Genomic DNA, 26,342 nt, shown 5'->3' with positions numbered 1-26,342 from the left:
ACAACTCGTTTACTGAGAAAATTTTTAACATTCTCACAAACCGCCAAAACTTTTGAAGCATAACTTTGTTTTAAAGACTCTTTAAACTATAAATAATGGATCCCAACGAGTTTTAAGTGACTGTTTTAAAATACGTGCTACCTTTGTTTTACCTTTTTCAAGCTGAATTCACCTATAAACACCCATAAACAGATATATGTTTGTACTTCTCATAAATATGGTTCCTGGCCTTAACTATGGCACTAGCATTATCAGTCACTACAGGTTGAAATTTTTGGGGTCCTATTTCTTCTAAAACATATTTTTTTAGACATATATTCTACTGTATATCGATTAGTGTCAGTAGACAAAAGTTTTATAAAAAACAGGACATGGAGTGGTAATAATAAAGTTTAGTATTGTCTCATTCCTTCGGTTACTCCAACCATCTAGCTGCAATCCAAGAACAGTAGATTCAGAAATTTTCACTTTAATATTTGTATTGACACTTTCATGCTCTGCATTTAGCAACTTGTTTGAAAGTAAATACCATGTTGACATTTTAAAAGAAGGTCTTATTTGAAAAACAATTTGCCAGTGTTTATTTTCGACAATTGTAAATGGCGCCTCTGTTGCATAAATAGCTCTAGCGAAAAGCTGATCTAAATTTTCTTGGTGCTTTTTAGATGATAAGTCAACAAAACTACGAAGCGTGGACTGTGTGGATATGGAGCTTAGCTGAAGACACTAACAGTACCCTAGTTTGCTTATCTGTAAACAAAAAATACATTTTTTAATCAACAGTTCACAAAATACATTTTTTAATCAATTACATCTGGACATTCGTTCTACAGCCAATATAATCTACGCTTCAGTCTAGAATATTGTACGCTCTACAGGGTTATTTGTTATATTTACCCACATTTGGAACACCCTAGAGAAGAACAAGTCGTTCAAGGTCTAGTTAATTACAAACTAACCGTAGCTCAATATTTTAATTTTATATAAAATATGAAAATAAAATAATATAATGGTGTCTAATTTAACTTTTTTTTTAACTTATTTTTAGCTTATCTCACTTTAAACAATACCCTGTATAAATGAATGAACATAAAAAGATTACAACAAAAAGTTCAGTAAAAATATTATTAGCTGCCAAGCCCCTCAACAAAAAAATATAAATTTGTGTTTAGCTGCAATTTTCATTTTATATAGCCATATGAATTCACCTATAATTACTTTCATTATTTTATATATTTTTTACTTACCTTTGGACCTATTGGACGAACCTGACTGTGTTGGCCGAAAAGCAGTTGATCCTTTTCAAATAATGGTCTCGCTCCCACCGGCCATTTAACACATTTTACTATATGTTTTCTCATCTTGTTGCATTTTTCACGTATTGACTATCAAAAAATTTGCAAAAGTACATTGTTTTACCGAAAACTGCGAAATTTAAGGGAGTGGTATGGGTGCAGTTCAATACAGTTGTTCAGAGCTGCAGCCAACAAAGTAAAGATTGCTGTGATGGTAGCCAACCTCCGATAGGAGTCGGTACTGCAAGAAGAAGATTGTTTTACCTTGTATACTTTTAATTTTAAAGTAATACCAAATATTACTTTTAGGTTTTGTAGTAAATTTTGCTTTACTTCGATCCATTCGAAATATTTGTACGTTAATATAGCACCAAAACAATAAATAGTGACACTGTAAACACAAAAGCGTTTTCTATGACTCTTCTGGCACGGGAAAGGCGATAATTAAATATTTTTTATCAGGACCAAGACCTATTTTGCTCTAAGCTTTCCTAATGTTTTTCTTTAAAGGGAAACCATCAACTACAATAATAACGCCATAGTCAGGTAAGCGAAGAGTCTTATTTTCCATCACAATATTCAAAGTAATGTCTCGAAATATAACACTATAGCTTTTCTTGTGTTAACTCGGTGAAATATTCTTAAAAGGCCATCGTCATCATCAATCTTGTATGAAAAAAAGGGAATTTTAATTTCATTGATTTCAATTCGGTACCCTTTTTCTTTGTTGACGTTCTTTATACCTTCATACATGAGTAGAATGAATACCATAGGGTTTAGCAAATCCTCATGTGTCTTATGCTATTTCCATTTATTTTAATTTTCTGTAGAAAATGTAGAAATGTCTGAGACCCAGGCAAATTATGAATTAAAAACAACAATGAAAGATTGAATTGTCCAAAGAAACAGCAGAGAAGTTGTATGGACACCATAAAAGAAAGTTTATGTACGTAGCAACTTGAAACAGGAAATTTTTATACAATTTTTTTGATGTACATATTGTAGTATAAAGAAAGTGATTCAAATTGTAAACGGAAACGTTTACACCAAAACATACACAATACAATATAAAACTTCGTAAAGAAAATTATTAGGTCAAGTATACCTATTGATCAGTTCGCCCAGACACATCTGACCTTTTGTTTTTCATTGAACTATTTTGATAACGGATTTATCCTACTGTAGATATTGTTTAAAATGTTTACGAGAAAAACTTTGCAAGGTGAGGTACACCGAAGGCCAGTTTTTATTTGTTGTTGTGTTCTTTGAGTGGTTAATATTTTACTCATCTTTAGTTAATTCGCGGTAATAATTTTCACAAAATTTACTATCACGGTTACAGTATATATTATGTTTCCTTTTTTATTTATTTATTAACTTATTAATAAAGTTTAATGAAACTGAAACAAATTCAAAATAAATATAAATGATTTTTAAATAAATTTTTTGTGAAACAATTTTATTGCAATAGATTTTAAAATATAAAATAAATTACAAAAATCTTACAGTAGATAATTTTTTTTTTATTTACCTTTACGTGTCTCGCCAGCATAGGTCACTGACACAGAAACAGTTTTATTACAAGAATATTCAGTAACATTACAATCGATAAAGAAATACATTAAAATATTGGTACAATTGTTAATTATCAAATTCAAAACTACATTTCCTTTTCCAAATTTCCTGATAAAGCCTTGTTTCATAAAGGAAATTAATAAGGTTTTGGAATTGATCTGGCGAGCTGAGAATATTTTGTAGGTTTCGACTCAAAAGATTCTTTTTTCTGCTGTTGACGAAATAGGTGTCTGATAGTCTACAAGAATATGTTTAACAGATAGAATATTACCACAGTGTGTACACGTAGGTGGATCTTGGGAAATCATTAACCCATTCCGACACGAATTTTTTAAAACGATACCTATATAATTTTTTTTAAGTTTTAGCGATTATTAGAAATATTTTTCTACAATTTTTAAGCTCCTCAGGAAATTTGTCAAATTTGACATTCTGAAGTTACGTCATGTACACTGCAGTGTACACAATGATTAACAGACACATATCAATATGAAATGATTTTTATTTATAAGACTGTAATTGACAAAAATTTTTATTTGGTATGAAAATCTGTAAAACAGTTTTGATTTCGAGCAATACAAAATGATACTTGACATTTTGTGCAACGAATATACGTTCTTGATCCACAGTTGCTTCCTTTACAATGAGCGATTTTGTCACAGAAAGTCGGTAAATGGCCAAAGTTATCATAACGAATATCTTCAATCGGATGCACTTGTTTACCAGAAGAACCTGCTGCGTTATCTACAGGAGAACTACCTTGAGGATGTAGAGGATTATTTGAAACTGGTCTCTTCCGTTTTTTGCTGGGTATTTTTCCTGCCAAAATAAGTGCCTCAGCAACGTGTTGTCGAAAATGTATAAGGTCCATGACATTTTTTTGCGGTATTTTCAGCTCCTCCGATTGCTTTCTATATTCCAACCAGCTGTTGGTGACAGCCATGTCAACAGCACGTGACATTAATCAAACAGTCCATTTCTTTGTTCTGATAAACGATCTGTACAAAGAAATAAGAAAATCGCACTTGTCAACACCTCCCATTCCATTGTTATAAAGAGAAACTACTTTGGGGCGTGTCACTTCAATATACTCTTTTATCTTCTTATCCCATCTTCGACATACATCAGAAAAACTTACTCCAACGAAAATGGAACCCAGAGTAACAACTCCGCTATCAATCCACTTGGTTAGTACACCAGATTTTCTGCAGATAACGTTCTCGACGAAACCCCTGGTAAGTTTCTTTTTATTCTCTTGGCACATAGTAAAAGGTGGTTTAGAAAAGCGGTCCAACCGAATTGTACCAGCGGCATATATTGGTTTCTTTGACAACCATTGAAATAACCAATAAGAACTCAAATGATTGTCAAAATAAAGTTGTGCTCCTGGAGGTACTTGCTCAGATAGGTGCATTACTACAACCGGAGACTGGCCAAACAACATATACTCTGCCTTCAGTTCTGTATTTGCACCTTGATAGACGATGATATCATATATTGTTCCACTTATCCCACATAATAGGAATAATTTTATACCCCATCTCGTCGGCTTATTTTTAATGTATTGTTTAATATTCACAGCACCCTTAAAAGGAACCATTTGTTCATCGATACTATATACCTCCTCCGGTTCCAACTGCATGCATCTTTTTCTTATGGTATTGAAAAGGGGGCGTACTTTCCACAGTCGGTCTTCCGGCTGTTGATCTTCGTTGGAAGTGAAATGCATCGTATTTCGTAGTTTGAAAAATCTGTTTACTTGCATATTTTCAGATATTAGAGGAACTGCAAATTTTTGTTCCCAGTACATTCGGACTCTCGGATAATTCAAATTACCCATTATTAACAGAATTCCAAAAAATGTCTTGACTTCTGCAATGTTTGTAGCGGGAAAGTTTGGCACAGAGCTAACAACAGCATATAAGTTTGTTTTTTCTACGCAGATATTGAGGAGCTCATCCGTGAAATACTGGTAAAAAATTTCTACTGGACTGGGTAAACTTATCACTTCTTGTTTCTTACTTTTATAAAACTGAATATTTTTTGACATTTCATAGATCCCCTTTGTCCAACTGATCTGTTCTTTTTCAATTAAATTTTGTGACTTCAGGTATTCGCTTGCAAATTCGTGTGCTGTCTGACATGTGTGTATTTCTTGCATTGGCGTGTCTTGAATATCATGTGATTCGGACACAATTTCAATCAGCGCAGCTTCTTCTGGTTCCTCACATATATCGCCTTCCACCAATTCATTCTCATCTACAAACAACAGTACTCTAATATCACACAATTTTGCTAAAGAAAAAGGAATAAAAAACTAAGAAGAGTCCCACTTACCCCTACACTGCATATCACGATCTTTAAAGTAATTATCCTCTTCCATATCTAGTTCCTCTAAATCGGAATTATCTCCATTGATGATTTCATAAAGTTCCTTCTCAGTTAACGGTTTTTTCCAGTACCGTCTGTCAGTCATCATGTACACTGTAAAGTACATATTTGTAATCCTTCATGCTATCAAAATATTAGAAGTTTTCTAAGAAACCAATAATTCATAACTTACCTGAAATTACAATAGACTCGAGATAAATATAACAGTTTGATAAACACGCAAAAAACACCAGAAACACTTATAACTAATTTCAGGTTATACGCCAACGTGATATTCACTGTACTAAGAATGGTCACTTTACACAAAACAGTAGAAGGTAAACGTTTTGATGTGATTTGTCGATTTTATATGCAATTTATCATACGACACTACAGTGTGCCGCATGACTTACAGAGAGTTGATTCGGAAATAGCCCATTACTAGCATTTGAAGTATATGTACACTACAGTGTACGCCGTGTCGGAAAGGGTTAAATGTTTATAAGTTAGTCTTGTATGGCCGATTCTAAGTCGACGAATTAAGATTTTGTTTTTTTTTTGTGTCATGGAAGGAAACTCAAGATTTTTAACGCTGGAATGGACATCACGAAGCTTGAAGGGATTTTATTCCAGTGATCTTGCCAAGACATTTGGATGATATTTTTAAAATACGACTGTAAATCTGTATGCAGTTGTATATTTTCAGCCTCCATATTAGAAGACGAGGCTTGTTTTGCAAATAGGTCGGCTAGTTCGTTACCAGGGTCCAGATCATGGTTATGAATACTCCCATTGAGATTAAACTATAGCTATAGAAAGAGTTTTGAAGAGCTTGAAATTAAGGATGTACCGTATGCATACTTTTGAGAGAATAGATAGATGCTAAAGAGTCTGTACATATTGCTACTTTTTTATATTCTGGTGATAGTAAGTTTTTAGCTTGGAGAATAGAGAATAAGTCAGCAGTATGTATGCAGCAGAACAGTGGCGCAACTAGAATTTTCCTGTGGGGGGAGGGTTTGGTTGGGCACCGAAATTTTTTTATGGTATGTTCACCATTTTAAGTCCTTAAAATTTGTGAGTAACAGGGCGTTTAACCCCCGGGTGCACCACTGCAGCAGAAGAGTGAAAAATTACAAGATATGATTAAATCTGTGTTTGAAGTAACAGTACATTAAAAAGCTATAGGACTCTTAGAAGTATCTGTGTATACAATTTCGTGAAATCTGTTGTTAGCAATTAATTCTATAGCGACAAGCTAATAACGAATAATTATACTTTTGTAATCAAAAATTAAACAAAACGATCTCATATTAAAATTTACATTTTCGCAAATGGTTTATATACATAAGAAATAGAAATGTGTTTTTCAATATGTTTATTTAACGCTGATTTAGACACATTTGCCGAGCTAGCAAATACATTTTTCAACGCCGTAGCTCCTAGAACACAAATTTCTGAAACGGCCACTGCTCTTGAAAGCACAATTGGAAAAGTTAGTCACAATAGAACAAATTATTCAAAAGTTACCCAAACCCGCAATTTTAAAAAAACTTAGTTTTGATTATGATCTATCTTCTTACAACATGAATTATTAGTTAGTTTATGGAAGGTACTTCATATTGAGTTGTTTCCTTTTTTTATGGAATACCGTAAACTGGGGTGAGAATAGTACAGGGTGGTGAAAATATTACAGTGACATCATTTCTTGATTCCAGTGCCAACTGTCGATCTCTGTTGTAACTAGTGGATTTTTTCGGGTAGCTAATAGATGTCGCACTAGTAGTGAACGAAATTAGATTAATCTTATTATTGTGGAAGATTCCACTCCGACAGAAGTTTTATTGAAGTGAACAGCTGCCTGACAAAACCTTCATTGGGACATTAATTTCTATTCAACTGAAGCAATCGGTAAGTATCATATTCTGTTTACTTATAATCTAACACAGTGTGTGTAAAGTTACATTTTCGTACAACTGTTTTTATGGATGTAATTAACAAATATTGTAAAAGTCATCACTAAAGCTGGCGAGAATGGTACACCTGTATTTCACGGTTTTTACAATATTCCAATAGTTGAGGCAGTTAAAGGGATTACATTCGACGATTACGTTGCAGCCAGCAGTTCTAGATCTACAACCAAAAAGAAAATTCTGGATATATCAAGAAAACGAAAAACCAAACCGTCACGAAGGAAAGAGCCCAATGGTGAAGCCAGTTCAGAAGATAGTATCGATTTAGATGATCTTCCATATGCGGAAAGTGAGGATAGTTTCACTTGGTGTCCTGAAGATATGGGCGAGGAGAGTGAAGAAGAAATTCTAGGAGAGAAAGCAATTTCACCAAATATTGCACTAATGCCAGCAGCCACACCGGTTGTTACAGAACAGACTACAACCTTAAGCACTGTTTCTGCAGTTGATGGGTCCATTCAAGAAGGAGGAAAATTCAGAAATTCTCCTTCAAACAATGAATGCACTGCGACCAATCAACCTGCTCTACAAAAAAAAAAGGTGATTTTGTCGTCGTGCAATACGATGGCCAACTCTACCCAGGCAAAATGGTATCCAATTTTGTTTAGACGGGAGAGGCTTTAGTGACAGCCATGAAGAAGAGTGGGAAGCATTGGATCTGGCTCAACCCACCAGATGAAATTTGGTATAAATTTGAACAAGTTGTGAGAATTTTTGAAGGTCCGAAGGAGGTCTCTCCCAATAAATTCCTCATTGACTGTAAGAAGTAAAATTTTTGTTTTTAAATAATTATACCTTATATCTACTCTTATACAATATGTTAACGTTAACTGTTTCAAGTGATTTCTTTAATAAGTTTAATTAAAGTTTTTATCCCAGCAACAATTTTCTCAATTTAACAATGTTTTTGTAAAAAAATTTACCTATTTAATTTATCTTTTGTTTTTCCGTTTTACCCCCTCCCTTACCCTCCTGGTGGTTTTTCCAATTTTTTTTTTATAAGCAGTAACAGCTTGAGAGGTGAGAATAGTACAGAAGATCTATTTATAATGTTTCCTATCTATTACATACGGAAGAAAGGAGATGTACCATTCTCACCACCTTCGTGGGGTGAGAATGGTACACACTAAAATAATTTATAGCACCCCTCCCCAACGACTTAAATTTTTTTTCTTAACTGGAATCGAAAACTCAGATGATGAGCAATATTGTGTGAAAAGTTAAGTTTTCTAGGTGAAATAGCAAAAACGTTGATAACTAAAATGTCAAAATTTGTATAATTTTCACCCCGGTTTACGGTATGTTTTTATTTCTCGTTATTTAAAATTTTGAGTTTTCGGTTTTTAAATGTATTTTTCTGGAATAGGTAGGTATATACTTATGGTGTTTCTGTTCTTGTTCTGATTATTTTGAAATATGATAAACCATTTTCAATATATTATTTTCTTATGTTCCAATATGAACCATACGACGACGTCGCAATATATACCAGTGATGATATACAGTGGGTCATGTGGTACATTATGGGTCAGTCAGTTTTTTGCGTAAAATATTAAAGTAAAAATTAAAAAATATATTATTTTAATCGAATATTTACTATATACCTCCGTAGACATCTAAATTTAATACAAAGCCTCCATAATTCAAAATGTTATTACAAATTATAGAAAACTGTCTTGTTATATACCACCTCCCCTTACCTATAAAAGCAAAAGTAAAAAAAAGGGCTATTTGACTAAAATCATCTAAAATCAAGAAGGAATAAGAGAAACGTTCAGGTTTTATTTTTAAAAAGTTTTGTTAAATAAAAACATTAACCAACGATAAATCCATTTTACACGCCCATTATTGAAATTGTTAATAATAGTTATATTAAAAAGTTTTTCTTTTACCTCTTTTTTACGACCATCTACACGTTAAAATAGCAACTAACATAAACCCTTACACTAGTTTCCTTTTTTATTAAAGCGTCAGCGGTAGGTCAAGCAACTAATTAGTTCATGAGTATTGACAACAGAGGACACTAGTGATTAGAATCTATTTTAAATGTATATTAATTAATTAAAGCGCTGATTAAAGTGATATGGCAGTATTTCACTATAAATTAATAATATGTTTTAAATTAAATGTAGAATTATTACAATATTGCCTTTAAAATTACCATTGTGTTAAAACACACTAAATGTCCTGACCATTTTTATTGACCAAAATAAAACTTAGATGAAAAATAAAACATAAATTTTAAAAAAACATAAATTTGAAATAGAATTTTATGGTCTACTGTGCTATTTTGATTGGTTATTTAAAAAAAATATATTTAGGTTACATTGTATCCGTTGATATATTTATCACTGCTTTGTCAAAAGCAATATTCATGGCGGCTCAATGGTCTAGGGGTATGATTCTCGCTTTGGGTGCGAGAGGTCCCGGGTTCAAATCCCGGTTGAGCCCAATTTTTGTCATTTATTATTTTATTAAAATATCCGTTTTCATGCCGAATAGGATTCAGGAAAAATCATTAGATCGATAGTTGACCTAATAACATAGTTTCGGTGTGATATTAATTAATATCAAAAAACAGAATTTTTAAACAAATTTTATTTGATACAGTGTCTACAGCCAACTACAGGAATTTAGTTTTCTTGTAGACTGACCAACATATAGTAAACAGATATTAAATAAAAACTGATTCAAAAAATAATTTATTAATTTAACAACAATTTCAACATGTTTTGATTATAAGTAATGAATACACATTATTTGTCTTCTTGAGTAATCCTAGATTGGAATTTTTTTCAATACTATAATTTCATTAAAATTAGTCAAAATAGTGACCCTGTCCAGATATAAACATTTTAGTCTCCAGTCATCATCTCCATAAATTCTGAAACATAAATAAGTGTTTTATTACTCACTATTAACTAAGGTTCCATACAAAACTTATTTTTTCAATTACTATTTAAATGGGAATAAGCCACAATTAAAGGTTAAAATACGTTTATTAACGTTTCAATTTCCACTTCGGAAATCGTTCTCAAAATACATACTGTATTTTGTCAATAAACGTATTTTAACTTTTAATTGTGGCTCATTCCCATTTAAATAGTAATTAATTTAAAATGCCACAAGAAAATAGCTTCAGAACAATATTATTTTTTTAATTAAAAAAATATATTTTTTCCTCACAAAGTGTAGACTTATTGTAGAAGCTTTAATTCTGATACTAATCAAAGATATCGCATAATAATTTATTTTATATTATGAACTTATTGTAAAATTAATAATTTTCGTATTTGCTTTGCCTATTTATTTTAAGACTTTCGTTTTTTAGTGCATCTGTAATATTTAAGGCAAGGAATTAAATAGTTCACTGCTATTACACATAATGTATTAGATTAATTATTGTTTAAAACTCACCATCGAAATCTACGGTACCAGATCCATCAGTATCAATTTCTGCAATAATTCCGTCCAAGTCTCGACTGGTGAGGTTATCGTCAAGAGCAGCCAAAATTTCTTTTAGGGTACCTGTTGTGATATAGCCGTTACCTTCTCTATCATATAATCTAAAACAAAAATATTTATCAGCCAAATTTTATATATATTCAAAATAATAATATAGTGAAAGCGAAGAACCAAATCAAAAACCTAAATAGAACTAAATGATACTAAATATGTAGGCAAAAATATCGAGTAAAACAAAAATTTACTTAAAACTTACTAAAATCAAAAATTAAAAAGACAGCACGAATAAGAAAAGATGCGTAAAAATACGAAAACTAAAAATGAATACTTAAAATGAAGGATAAAATAATCAAGTGATGAATTTGACCATTAGTGGATGGAAACAAAATTGACCACTTGAGAAAGGCAGTTGTGAAAGTTTTGAAAACTAAAGTTTATTTAAAAAATTCAAAACATTAAAAGATGAAGAAAAATTCATTACCAAAAAGATCTTTTAATGCTTTTAAAAATCCTAGATATATGTAGGAGATTAACTGAAAATTATGCGTGATTAGGAATTACCTGAAAGCTTCCTTAAGTTCGTTCTGTGTTTCAGCCTCATCAAGATCCTCTTCCAGGAAAGGGTAGATGATTTCATAGAAACCATCGAAGTTTACTTGTCCAGTCCGGTCAGGGTCATTTTTGGCAATCAGTTCATTTAGGGCGACTTCATCGAATAACTGACCAATGGTGTTTAAAATGGTGGCGATCTTAATGGTCTCGATGAAGCCCGTTTTGCCCGTGTCGAACATGGTGAACGCTTTGCGGATGATCTCCATTTTTTGGTCATCGTCCCCACTCTAAAATAATGAAAAAATATTATGTATGGTTAATAGTTTACAATACATACCATAGTTTACATATTAATATGAATGGTACTATCTTTAATAAATCTGTACAAGTAGTCGTATATGCAGATGACATAGACATTATTGCTAGGTCCACAGAATCTCTGATCGAAGCATTTTGATCATTAAGGGCATCTGCACTGACAATGGGACTAAAAATAAACGCACAGAAAATCAAGTATATGTATTTTACTAAATCAGACAACCAGATACCTAGACTACTAATTGATGATCTGGAACTAGAAGGCGTGGACACCTTCGTCTCCCTGGGCTCGCTGCTGACCAAAGACAACAGTATCAGCGAAAAAATTAAAAGAAGAATATTGATTGCCAATAAGTGCTATTATGTCTTGAGGAAACAGATGGCCCAAAACTACCCAGAAAAATTAAAGTTACCATATATAAAACACTAATAAGGCCAGTGTTAACATACGGGTCAGAAACGTGGTCACTTACACAGAACGACCAAGAATTGCTTAAACGTTTCGAGAGAAAAATTCTAGGGAAAATATGTGGAGGAGTCCAAGAACAGGGTTTGTGGCGTAGGCGCTACAACTTTGAGTTATACAGAAGTTTTGGGGAACCTGACGTTGTAAAATGTATTAAATTAGCACGCCTTCGATGGATAGGACATGTAATTAGGCGAGATGAAGATGCAACGATCAGAAAAATTTTCGACCGAAGAGGACCAGTGGGAAGACGAGCCAGAGGAAGACCAAAACTTAGGTATCAAGATAACATAGAGGATGATCTGAAATCCATCGGAGTTAAAGCATGGAGATGTAACATAAGAGCAAAAGAATTTAATATAGCAATCTAAAACTAAAACAATAGTAATCGGTAAGGAACCAATCAGATGTAAAATAGAAATTGATAGCATCATTGTTTAACAAGTAATGGAAATAAAATACACTAAAATTACACTCTACAGCTATGAATACCTGGACAAAGAAGTGGGAGATCAAGTACAAAAAGCAAATAGACTGGCAGTATGCCTTAATCTCACCATGTGGCGAAACAGACACATTACCACTGAGATGAAGTCAACAGTTTATAAAGTCAGTTTAAGACCAATAATGACATATGTCTCAGAAACAAGACCCGACACAGCCACAACACTTTATGCATGGAGTACTTTATCTTTTTGTTTTAATGAAAAGCATATTAAAATAAAATGATTCATTTTCATCACTTTTAATAAACTTTGAAAAACAAAAACTTTTGTTATAAGTAATCATTTAGTTAACTATGTTACAATCAAAAAATCCGAAAAAATTAAAAATTTCTAAAATAACTTTAAAGAACGGGATGATTATAATTTTATGCTTAGCAGTGTATTTATAAAAAATAAAATTTTAGGATTTAAATACAGTAAAAATTATTTTATTCTTCAGCAACATATATAGTTACATGTTGTTCGCTTTGTTTACAAAATTTATGCCCAACTAAGTGTATTTAATAAAAATAATTTAAAAAATTTGAATGAGACTATATTTTATCACACTGTATTGCTTGTAATAACAAGAAAAATAATTCTTCTATCTTAAGAGAGTTTGTTGATGGTTTTATGATATATAGTGAAACCATAATAATTTTTAAAATATTTGTGAGTTTAAAGTTTGTAACGGGAGAATCGATCGAGCAATCGAAGTGTAAACACGCTATCAGTTATAGCAATTAGTGATAATTGAATTTTTAATTTTACCAAGTTTAAAATAATTATTCATAATTTTTATCTACTTATAGTTAATTTTCCTAATCAAATAAGTATGTAGTGATAAGTAGTAGTGAGTGCAGTCTCTTTGCATCTTTAAAACTAAAGTAAGATGCACAATTATTATTTTATTTTGAAGTAAATAAACAATCTACTAAAGTAAGAAATAAAAACAAAGACAGGTTTCTTATTAATTAGTTTTCGTGCCTCTTATCAGTCTGATTTGCTTCAAGGCAGGTCCGGCCTGAGGGGGTACAAATAGTTATTTGGAAATAATGGAACTTCAAAATAATGCTGCAATTATTACTGTCAACAATACTAACAATCAACAACAAAGTTACTCAAGAGCTCTTACCCAACCGAAATTCCCTTTAAAAAATCAAGCTATAGTTTTCAACTCCCTTAATGGAATAAAACTAGAAGAATATCTTATATCCATCGGAACGAAAATTAGTCCGAAAAATATACTTTTCTCGTCTAGGATATCTAACAATAGAATATGTGTTTATCTATCCAGTGTGGCAAAGGTCGATGAATTCATGAACACTGACAATGGAATAATTACAGTAAATTCAGAACAAATTCAAACTCGCAGATTCATTACCCCAAGCCAACGCTTATTATTATCTAATGTGTGTCCATCTATCCCACATGATTGTATAGAACAAGAACTCCGAGAACAAGGCTATAACTTAGTATCTCCTTTAAATTTTCTCAGAATTGGGACAACCAACCCTGAGTATAAACACATTCTTAGTTTTCGTCGTTACATCTATATATCACCTCCCAACAATACGGTCCCAGACTCGATTTTATTATCTCATGATAACATATCATATCGTATTTTTTTGTCTCATGAAAGCCAGCTGTGTTCAAAGTGTAATCAAACAGGTCATTTCTCAAACAATTGCTTAACTGCAGTAAGTCAAGAGCCTACAAACAATACCAACATCCCTACCTCACCAAATGAAATCCCTATCATGACAACTGTACAAGTAAATGAAAAATCTTCACCTTCCCAACCTCTAACCCATAACATAGCACCAAATACACAAAATAATAATAACGATATAGATAAACAACCAACCACAGACATATCTACGCCTTCCCCAAAAATAAAGGAATCAGAAAATGTACAACAAACAGGTTCCAAACGCAGTATTACAGACGTAATAACACCTCCTCCGTCCTCACAAACTGAAGTTACATTTTTAGTACCAACTACGCAGAGAAAGAAGAAATCCAAAACTGATACTGAAGAAGAATCATGCTTGCCCAAAACACATGAACCAAAATCTAATGAAATACTGCCGTTACTGGAACCAACTAGGAAAATATTCGAAGAAGAATCGCTTAAACTCAGTTTTGATGAAATCGTCGATTTCTTTGTAAATGTGAAAGGAAACACAGATCCGTTAAGCTTAGTTAAAACATATACCGAGAATGTTCATGATTTTTTGAACCTATTAGCTAAAATTCATCCTTATTACAAAGACCGAAGAATGAAAAACAGAAGCACGAGAATAAGACGTAAGATTATGAAGCAACTAAAAATGGACCCGATAGCAATGAAGATATATCTAGAAGAAGAATCCGACACCTCTGTCGATTCAGCGTAAAGTACATAGTAAATAGAAGCAATGGCGTCCATAATACAATGGAACGTAAACGGTTTCTTCAGCCGTTACGAAATGCTAAAGCATATTATCTCTGAAATCAACCCAATGATACTTTGTTTACAAGAAACCAACTTTAAGGATTCCAGCCATGCATTCAAGTTTCAAAAATACTCAAACTTTTTCAAACACAGACAAAACGCTGATATAGCCAGTGGAGGGGTTGCTATTTACGTCGATAAACAATATGAAGCCCAGCAATTACAAATCAACACACATAGCTTTGAAGCAGTAGCGATTACAGTAAACATGGAACAAACAATCAATATTTGCAACATATATTTACCTCCTGATCAAATTATAGTCCAAGAAGATTTTGATAATCTACTGCAACAAATCCCCAGCCCCCGCATTATTTTAGGCGATTTTAATTCACACAATCCTATGTGGGGTTCAACAAAAACAAACGCTAGAGGCAAGATTGTGGAATTTTGTATGACCTCACAAAATCTTAATTTGTTAAACGATGGTAGACCCACCAGATTTAGCATTCAAACGGGTAGTCAGTCGGCCATCGACATATCTTTATGTGATCCAATGTTATCCCCAACACTAGAATGGGACGTTATCCCGTACCTATACGGAAGTGACCACTATCCCATTAAAATTACGTTTCCACAACAAAAAAATAACAATATTACCACAACCCCATCGAAATGGAATACAAAAAATGCAGACTGGGAGAACTTTACAAAATACATACAAAATGAAATAAACAACATAAAAGATATTACTCTTAATGACATAGATAAAGACCTAGATACCTTCATATCAATAATTAAAAAAGCAGCAGAAAATCATATTGGAAAAACAAAAACACTAAAATATCATAAACCTTTACCATGGTGGACCACAGAATGCAAAGAAGCAGTAAAAACGTATAAAAGAGCCTTCAATAGGTATAATCATCACAAAACTAGTGAAAATATGGTAGAATATAAAAAACGTCGAGCAGAAGCTAGATATATTCTCAAAAAATGCAGGAAAACATCATGGCAAAAATTCGTTGCAAGTATAAATAGTTCTACCCCAGCAAGTAAAGTGTGGCAAAATATAAGGAAAATATCTGGAAAAAAATGTTCAAATAAAATACCTTTCCTGGCAAAAGATAACAAAATTATAAGCGACCGAAAAGAAATTGCGGAGGTATTCGCCGGTGAATTTGAGTCAAATTCAAGTAACGATAACTATTCACCGGAATTTAAGCTCAAGAAACAAAGCATAGAAAAAACGAAGTTGGAATACTACTCTCAAGATGATAATATACTAAATGTGCCAATTACAATGCAAGAACTAAGGGATGCCCTAATGTCAACTAAAAACTCCGCTCCAGGTCCAGACGGCATACCATTAATTTTTTTGTTAAACCTACCAGAAAGTGGAATGTCTTGGCTACTAAAATTATACAATTTTATATGGACAAATCAGGTCTTTCCATCTGTATGGTCGGACAGCATTATAATTCCTCTGCTCAAGCCCAACAAAGACAGAACAAAGGTAGACTCGTACCGTCCTATATCACTCACTAATGTATCCTGCAAAGTTCTAGAAAAAATTATAAACAAAAGACTATTGTGGTACTTAGAACAAGAAAAACATTTAATTCCACAGCAAAGTGGCTTCCGTCAAAATAGATCATGCGTAGATAATCTATTAGATTTAGAATCAGAGATACACGAGGGTTTTGCAACTAATCAAGAAACCATCGCAGTGTTTTTCGATATTACCAAGGCGTACGATACAGTTTGGAAGTTTAACATTATATCAAAATTACACAAATGGGGAATCAGGGGTAATATGCTAAGATTCATAGAAAACTTTCTTCAGTCAAGAGCTTTCTCTGTGCGCGCCGATAATTCCACTTCAACAAAAAGAATTCAGGAAAACGGAACACCTCAGGGATCAGTTATGAGCCCAACTCTCTTTCTTGTCGCTATCAACGATATACTGGATCATTGCTCCCCGCTAGTTAAGGGAAGACTATATGCCGATGATCTGGTTCTATTTGCAAAGGGCAAGAATATAAAAATGGTTCAAAAACACTTACAAGAATCCATTTACAAACTAGAGATATGGTCTACATCAGTAGGTGTACAATTCTCCACACTAAAAACAAGATGCATGATTTTCTCAAGAAGGCACCGGATGCAAAGAACTACACTAAAGCTGTGTGGCAAGCCGCTGGCATTCTCAGACAAAATTAATTTTCTCGGAATGGTATTCGACCAAAAACTAACATGGAAACATCATATTTCAGAAATAAAAAAGTCTTGCCAAAGTGGATTAAACGTAATGAAAACATTATCAAATAAAAAATGGGGAACCGACGAAACCACATTATTAAATATTTATAAGTCACTTGTTAGATCAAAAATAGATTATGGGGCTATTGTATATGACTCGGCTAAAAAACACGTTACCAATCAACTTGAAATCATTCAAAACACAGCACTTCGGATCGCCACAGGTGCATTTAGAACCACACCCGTTAAGAATCTCCAATGTCTTACAGGAGAACCACCTCTTACCCTACGAAGGAAGTATCTAAGCCTTTCGTATGCATCTTCAGTTGCCAGTAACAAATTCCACCCAGTGTTTCGAAATACATTTACGGACCGGTATCTAGAAGCTTATAAAAAAAGTAAGTTCGATCCACCTTTCTATGAAAGAGTCCGAAGAAATTTAAAAGATCTGCAACTGCAAATTCCTGACCTCTATCCTTCAAATCTAAAAACTCCCCCTCCCTGGTTAATCATGATTCCCGAGATTAATACGACACTACTCCAATATCACAAATCAGAGACATCACCAAATGTAATCAGACAGTCATTTTTAAAAGAACTCGAGACTTGCGGGGAAAGTTTTTGCATTTATACAGATGCCTCCAAATCTGCAAACGACGTAGGAGCAGCATTTGTCACTCCATATGCATCCTTCCAATTTAAATTAAGGTCGGCCACCTCTATATACTCAGCAGAGTTATATGCAATATTACAAGCCTTCATTCATATCAAAAGTACAAAACAGTCTTCCTCCGTCATTATCTCAGATTCTCTAAACTCGTTAACAACAATTGATCAACTATTCACTAAGAACCCTATAGCCTTACTTATCAAGAAAGAACTTGCAGCCTTACAAGAAACTGGTTCCGAAGTCAAATTTATATGGGTTCCATCTCACATGGGAATACAAGGTAATGAAAAAGCAGACCTCCAAGCAAGGGAAGCTTACAAAAACGATCGTGCTACAATAGTGTCAAAGACTATTTCCAGTGATATAAAACAGTTCGTCAAAGAAAAAGTGATCAGTGCGTGGCAAAATGAGTGGAATTTATCGGAATCTAAACTAAAAGAAATTAAATCGACAGTGAGTCCGTGGCGCCTAGTGAACTTAAAAAGAGCTGATCAAGTCAAAATCTCTCGACTTCGATTAGGTCATACCAACATTACACATAAGTACCTAATGAATAAGGAAGACATTCCAGTGTGTGAATACTGTCAAATCAACATTACTGTTAAACACCTCCTAACAGAATGTGGAAAATATACAGTCAACAGACAAAATAACAATATTTCCAACAATTTAAAAACAGTATTAGGTGAACATTTAAACATCAAAGACTTAATTAATTTTCTTAAAGATACATCTTTATATAATTTAATCTAATGTAAAAACTAATGTTGCTAATGACCCAAGTGGTTGAAGCGACTATTTTCTTTGTAAATAAAAAAAAAAAAAAAAGTTTGTAACGTGATAAATTCCACATTTTAAACCTATTTTAAGAATAATTTCAAATAAGCCACATATTACATATTGAAAAATTTAAGAATATAACTCTGTCAATTTAAAACATATTGTATAGCCATGTATAATACTTATTAATAGAATAATGTCAGCGATTACATATCTATTGTACTAACTTACCTAGTGCATAAGTATACGCACTTACGGATGAAAAGGAAGATGACAAAAAAGATAAATTTTCACAACACGTCAAGTATCTGCAATTACAGGACTTTCACATAAGTCGTTTAAAAAGGTGTTGAAATTACATAAGTTTCACTCTTACAAAACACAAATTCTCCAAGAACTAGGCGATGACTTGAGTTTTGTGAACTCATGACTGAAATAATTCGCGTTGAAGCGAGAATGTTGAATTTGATTCACTGATGAATCTACTTTTATGCTTAATGGTAATGTAAATAAACAAAACTGTTGCTACTGGAGTGATGTGAACCCGCATTGATTCAGAGAAGGTCACACTCAATATCCTGAAAAACTGAATGTTTGGACAGGAATATTCAGCGACGTTATAATTGGCCCCTTGTTCATACCAGACAATTTAAGTGGCGACATTTATATTATATTATTATATTATATTATATTATTAGATTTGCTGCACTTATAATAAGATGTAGTACCCACTCACTACGCAGCTCCAGTTAGGCACTGAATGGATACTAATTATCCGAACAAATGGATTGGAAGGAAAGATCTTGTTGAGTGGCCACCGAGGTCACCAGATTTACCGCCACCTGATTTTTTTCTATGGGGTTACCTGAAGTCAGTTGTTTATAAAACTCAACCTGCGTCACTTGGAGAATTGCGAGAAAAAATTACGCAAGGATGTCACGCTATTACTAGAACAACATTTGCCAAAGGTCATGCAGAATTTGAAAATAGGCTGTATTATTGTTTACAAAACAACGGAACCCACTTTGAACATTTACTTAATTGACATTTTTAACAAATTTGTAGTTCAACAAAAACCTCATTAAATTTTCCATTTAAGCCAAAGTTTTACAATTATTGCTTCACCCTGTATAATTATTATTTATACCATTGGATAGCATTTCATATAGTCTTGTCAATGATGTATCACAAATAGGGATTTGCAATTTAATCTTTTTGGGTTGATGGGGGTGAGTTTTCTTTGATATAGCCCATTGTAAGTTTTAAAATTGACAAAATGTATATATTGGCATAGGCATAGAGTATCTTTATGAAAATATAAATTATTTTATACAAGCCACCACAAAATGCAAAAAATACGAGTGCTCAAATCTAATGAAAAAGTAGTTTTGAAATGCCACAAACAAGAATTTTACATGTTGTACCATTTCAGTCCGAACCTACACTAAAATGAATATAGATTTAATTAGAAAATTCGAAAAATTTTCATGAAGATGTAAAACAAATGGAAATAGACGGTTTTTTAATAAAAATTATAGACAAAGTAAGTAATATGGTATTGGCTTCTACAATGGATTACTGACACAAAGTTACCAAAGAAAATCATAAAATAGATATTGCCGAATTTTAGAAAACGATAAAGAGGACAAAAACGTGGGTATGCAAATCCATGAATTGGGTATCTGTGGGCAACTTAGTCAAAGATAGAATTACTGAATAGCGTGGAAAATAGGCTTTGAATAATGATGTGTATTTCAATTTTTTAGCTTTACCGTCTTCTTTAAAAAACCTTTACATAACGGCCATGTCATTCGCATATTAAACACGATTATAAAATAAAATGTATCACGTTTAAAAAGTTAGCTTTAGCTAAAAGAGTTATGTGATCTTAGTGCGCATGAAGATAGTCATGGAGGAGACAAAAGAAATAAAAGGATTGGCTGAAGACAAATTTCACTTAAATAAGTAGATTTTTATGTCACATTCAATAAAATGATAATTTCTCTATAACTCTAATTTTGTTAAATAATGTTAATATTGAGTTCCTTTACAAATAACAAAATCATAAAAATGTGTACTAGATAACGGCACACAATTTTCACATTGTCAAAGTGCTCATTTTCACAAGTATATTTTCCAATGTAATGAAAATCAAACATATAAGGAAAGTAGCTAGTAGATCAAAGTAACTAATTAAGAAATGATTAAAATAGTTCATAAAAAAAAGAATTATTGCAATAAAAGGAACAGAGTTAGATGTTCAGGTGACGCGGTGAATGCTTCGAATTGCGAAAGCTTCGCGAAAGGTTCGAAAAACTTAAAATTGCAGGGAAACTTATATATATATATATATATATATATATATATATATATATATAAATATATATATATATATATATATATATATATATATATATATATATAAACTTATATATATATATATACAATACATAATATTCACGAACAAGCTGAAATGAAAGTGACGTTGGGTAATGGAATTGAAACAAGACCAGTAAAAATCAACCGAGGCGTAAGACAAGGAGACACAATATCTCCAAAATTATTTACAGCTGCCCTAGAAGATATCTTTAAGTCAAAAGACTGGGAAAATAAGGGAATCCCTATTAACGGAAGATACTTAAACCATCTTAAATACGCAGATAGTGTAGTACTAATAGCCGACACGTGGAATGCACAGAATACGATGATTGAAGAGCTACACACAGAATCCCTAAAAAAAGGACTGAAAATGAATTTCAGCAAAACTAAACTAATGTCAAACAAACCTGTATTAGGGATGAAACGAAAAAGAAGAAGAGCACGAAATTTAAATAAAAAGAAAAGCCTCTGGAAGCTTTACAGCCTAGCGTCTTATTTCACAATAAATAATTAATAATGTTGTATTGGTGACTTTTATTTCTCCAACCGAAATATTGATTTTAAAGTTAATCGAACTTTGTTCTAAAATATTTTTGTTTTAACAATACTGTCATTTTACAAATGTACAAAAACTACAAGTATCTCACAACAATATACACTGACGCAACACACAATTTTCACAATAATTTCTAACATACCATTTTGTTAATTTTTTAATGTCACTTTAATGACAGAGGAATACTAAAAGCTTTAAGAAAATGTTAGCATCTTATATTTCTCCCACTCCCGTCAATATTTAATTTAGAAAAATGATTGCGAATTATTTTCGGAATTTTCAGTTTTAATCTACTACAAAAGTTCTAGTGCATTGTAGCTTGTCAATTGAGAATAATTGAGTGAACGATATTTTTGGAAGCGTTTTCGCGGTTTCACATGAAAGTGCGAAAATTCGTTTCGTAATATTTTGGCAGGTTTGTTGAAAAATAAGTCATTTGGTAGGTATTTTTCCGCAATGTTGTTTTTATAAGGTTGTCTGCTAACCTGTTTATCGCGTTGAGTAGCCAAAAAATGATTTTTTAATCATAACAGTTTCTGTTACATTAGGGTTATCACAAAAATGTAAATATTGAAATGATTGAAATACAAATAAAACAACTACAAATAATATCAAATAGACATAATTATTGAATAATAAACAATAAAATATTATTATTTAAAGATATTTAAAAACAATAAAAATTCTTTAAAAAAATATGAGATTATATCTATACCTGGGAGGGAAAAGGAGAAGCAAATTCATTTGCTCAAGAGAGTAGGTTGTTAGAAATATCTGAACAAAACTTTGTACAGCTGGTTCCTAAAAAAACTGATATGACTCTTAGTAAGACCTGATCATTTTGAGCAGTGTATTTGATTGGTCTGACATTATATTGTATTTATTATGACAGACGACTAATAAAATAAACAAACAGTTGATTACATATCTGTACCGTAGAGGTACTGAGAAATAATGAGTAAATAAGATGAATTTGAGAAAAGTATTGCAATAATTCTTAATCTGAAGACATATGAAATTATGTATTTATCTAATTGTAACATTGTATATTAGTAAAACAATATTGCCCTACTGTGATAAAAAAATTGCATATATATTGGATAATATTGTGACTTAAGGTCTTTTGCCTCAGCATTTACCAGCAGATAAAAAAGTGTAGAAAATAGAAAGTGCCTACGTAAACGCAAATAAAAACACAAAAAATGATAAAAAAAACTTTTATTCTTCATCGCGATCATTAAAATTTTGTCTGGTGACAACTAAATTTTTACAAAACTCATGAAACTGACTGGGAATCCACTGTAAAAGTATTAGTAAATGATCCTTTTTCGTGTTATACTTAAAAATTGAGGCTATGTGAAATTAAATAATATTATAAGGTATCTTTCCCTTTCGATGAAATTGACGAAGTCTACAGTCCTAATATTTGCCCCAAAGGAGTTGCCGTTAGGAGATTTAACTTCAAAAGAAAATTTCGGCGCATAAAGAAGACGGAGGAAGAAACTCAGAAGCATCTACAAACTTTTATCAAAATAAACTAATATTACAAGTTACGGTAAGCATGTTTCATGTTAATTTTCAGTGTATTTCAAACAAAGTCGATATGATCAATGCTTTTCTTGTGGATCAAAAATTATATGACGTCATATTTTTTTCGGAGCACTGACAAAGTGGAGAAAATTTAAAATTAATTAGCATCTCCGGTTTTTCATTAGCTAATTTCTTTTGTAGGGAAAAAAGAAACAAGGCGGAGTTTGTAATTTATGCAAAAGAAAATCTTAGATTAGATTAGATTAAGAGAGGTGGCCTTTCGGCCTATTACACTGCGACCTGTTCAGATCTATTGTGCTCCTCTAGTCCTAGATAACATTCTCTAGCCTGACCCTTTTTATAAAGTCTAGTAGCTTCGAGACTGTACCTTCCATGTAGCTATTTGCCGGTGGATTTTCTTCTCCTAATGCAAAGAACCGCACATTTGCCAGACTGTCACATTGACATAAAATGTGCTCTGCTGTTTCTTCTTCGAGGTGACAGAATCTGCACAGGTCATCATCTAATAATTCCATCAGATTCAAGTGCCTATTCAGCTTACAGTGCCCTATTAGAAGACCTACTATGGCCTTGACTGTTTTCCTGTCTTTGCTTATTAGGTCTGCCGTAAATTTTGGCAAATGTTCTCTAATGAACTGTTTCACCTGTCTTTGTCCTGGTGAATTTCTCCACCATTTCAGAGATTTGTGAGCTACACACTTCCTTGTAGCCATTCTTGTTTACGCCGTATACAAAAGAAAATCTTATGTATTCGTTTCTTAATCTAAATGAATACAATGTAGAGTAAAGTTCTGAGTTTTGTGCAATTTATGTACCTTCAATAAAAACCAATATTTTAACTGTATACAGATCGGTTAAGGGTGACTTTGATTCGTTTTTGGTGAATTTTGAGAATGTTATACCGTCCTTGCTTAGTAAAGCACACAAACTAATCATACTTGGTGATTTTAATATAAATTTTAAAATTGAATCTGACCTTTTTTTTTGATATTCAAAATCTATTAACATCTTTTGGTCTAAAAGTAACCATAAACGATTATACTAGAATCACATCCCAGTCCACTAGTTGCACCGACATTATGACAAATTTCTCTGAAAATATCTATAGAGTGGACGTATTCGAACCTTGTTTTTCTGCCAATCGAGCTCAATTTTTATTAATTGACTCTGAGCATAAAGTTGTTGATACTAATCAAACATTTCAACGGTTTATTACTTCTTCTGGTTTACAGAAGCTTAAATGTGTGCTAGCCAATACAAATATGGACTTTTTCTGTGATATTATTAATAATCCTGATTTTTTAACAGTCTTTCTTACCGAAACTTATATAATATTAAAGCATTTTCTGATGCTCCTAAGAAAAACACCCGTGCAATGGTTTAATAATGAATTAAGGTCTTACAGATCTAATCTTTCTCTTATTAAACACATTGCAGACGCCACTAGGGATCCCGATTTTTTTCAAAGTATATAAACAACAAAAATCTTAATATAATCCACAATTACAAATTGCTAAAAAGTCAGCTTACTGTAATTTTATTACTAATTCCAATAATAAACCTAGAGACTTCTGGAAAATAGTAAATTTCGAAAGAAACAACACAAGATCCAGTGTGATACAGACTGATCTACCTCCAGACGAAATAAATCAATTTTTTACTACAATTGCAGAGAATTCAATTAAAAAAATTATGCTTCTCCAAGCAAGTTCTTTTTTTTTCGTCCCGTTGTGGTAGGAGAGGTCTCTCAAATAATAAAGTCTCTTAGTAATTCTAATTGTAGGGACGTTCACGAAATTAATAGCAAAGTTTTAAAAGAAATTTACCAAATAGTTTTATCACCTTTTACTCATCTTATTAATTTAATTCTATCAACTGGAGTATTTCCAGAAGTACTAAAATACTCAAAAGTACTACCAATCTACAAAAAAGGTGATTCCTAGAAAACTGACAATTACAGACTCATAAGCATTGTTTTGGCAAAGTGATTGAAAAGGTTATCAAATAACAATTTTATTATTATTTTGACTCAAATAATTATTTTAGCAACTCACCATATGGATTCAGAAGTGCTCGTTCTACGACGAACGCGGTATTTAATGTTGTGAGCGAGGTAATTAAGGGGCTTGAACACGGCAATCGCATAGCAATTTCTCGTTGCGACTTGTCGAAGCCTTTTGATAAGTTTCACACGACACTTTGCTCCACAAATTAAATTAATATGAAATCAGAAGTATTACTCTGAAGCCTATAACTTCTTATCTATATGGCAGACACCAGGCGGTAGGGTCTAAAAGTCATCTCTCCGATTTTCTATCCGTAAAATATGGAGTCCCACAAGGTTCGGTATTAGGACCTCTTTGTTTATTATTTATGTCAACGATTTTCCTAAATTCATATCTCCGTACAAATCCGTACAATTCGCAGATGATACGACAAACGTTATATCAGGAAAAATAATGGTGATTTAAAAATGTCTTATGAGGAACTTTCTACTAAATCTAGCTCATGGTTTGCTGCAAACAAACCAAAACTCAATTTTGATAAAGCGCAAAATTTGGTTATATTTGTAAGTAATTTATACAATGATTCGGATAACAAAGAGACTGTTAAACTATTGGAAATAGTATCTCACAACTTAAGAAAAAGCTATCAAGTTCATTATTTGTTATTTGTCAAGCACGGATTGTCAACTTTGAAAAATTAAAAATGACATATTTTTCTTTATTTCACTTTCACCTAAACTATGGTGTAATCATATGGGGTAATTCAACAAATTCACTTCAAATTTTTAGAATGCAAAAGAAAGCGTCAGGATTTTAGCAGGGGTTAGTTATCTAGAACACTGCCGACCTTTTTTTATTAAATTCAAAATTATGCTGCTACATACCCTGTTGATATTTCAAGTTCTAACTGAAATTCACAGAAAACCTGCCCATTTTATCAAACAATCTGATGTCCATGTTCACAATACGCGAGACTGTCACTACCTACGAACACATCGCTGTAAATTAAGTCTTTCAGAAAAAAATTGTCTTAATTATATCTATTGCAATATTTTCCCAAAAAGTATAAAACAGCTAAGCTGTAATAGTTTCGATAAAATTATAAAAAAATATCTTCTAAAACATTGTTTTTACTGATCAGAAGAATATATGACTTACTGCAGAACATCCACTGAACGGCTTACCTTAACTTTGCCATAAAT

General features: G+C 32.4%; 1 protein-coding gene and 1 non-coding gene across 2 annotated transcripts; one reads left to right on the top strand and one right to left on the bottom strand.

The window, feature by feature from the left end:
• Positions 1-9,592: 9,592 nt before the first annotated feature.
• TRNAP-UGG (transfer RNA proline (anticodon UGG)) lies at positions 9,593-9,664 on the top strand. Its single transcript has one exon. It is a non-coding gene; the product is annotated as a tRNA-Pro (tRNA).
• Positions 9,665-9,899: 235 nt separating this feature from the next.
• On the bottom strand, positions 9,900-21,875 carry LOC140445012 (troponin C-like). The gene is made up of 4 exons (XM_072536791.1): positions 21,726-21,875; positions 11,240-11,517; positions 10,631-10,779; positions 9,900-10,097 (listed from the first exon to the last, which is right to left on the bottom strand). Exons 1-4 carry the CDS (start codon positions 21,726-21,728, stop codon positions 10,069-10,071), a joined length of 459 nt encoding a protein of 152 aa, XP_072392892.1. The 5' UTR covers positions 21,729-21,875; the 3' UTR covers positions 9,900-10,068.
• Between the last annotated feature and the right edge of the window lie 4,467 nt (positions 21,876-26,342).

The sequence above is a fragment of the Diabrotica undecimpunctata genome, chromosome 7 (genome assembly GCF_040954645.1).
Source record: "Diabrotica undecimpunctata isolate CICGRU chromosome 7, icDiaUnde3, whole genome shotgun sequence".
Lineage (NCBI taxonomy): Eukaryota > Metazoa > Arthropoda > Insecta > Coleoptera > Chrysomelidae > Diabrotica > Diabrotica undecimpunctata.
The sequence above is the reverse complement of the archived record's forward strand: the minus strand, read 5'-3'. Positions and strand labels throughout refer to the sequence as shown.

Bases quoted from the DNA above. Each gene is read 5' to 3' on its own strand.
- LOC140445012 (XM_072536791.1), bottom strand. The intron at 10,780-11,239 runs GTAATTCCTAAT...TTTTTGTTTTAG, and splicing joins GAACTTAAGGAAGCTTTCAG to ATTATATGATAGAGAAGGTA. The intron at 10,098-10,630 runs GTGAGTTTTAAA...TTTATGTTTCAG, and splicing joins TGGTACCGTAGATTTCGATG to AATTTATGGAGATGATGACT.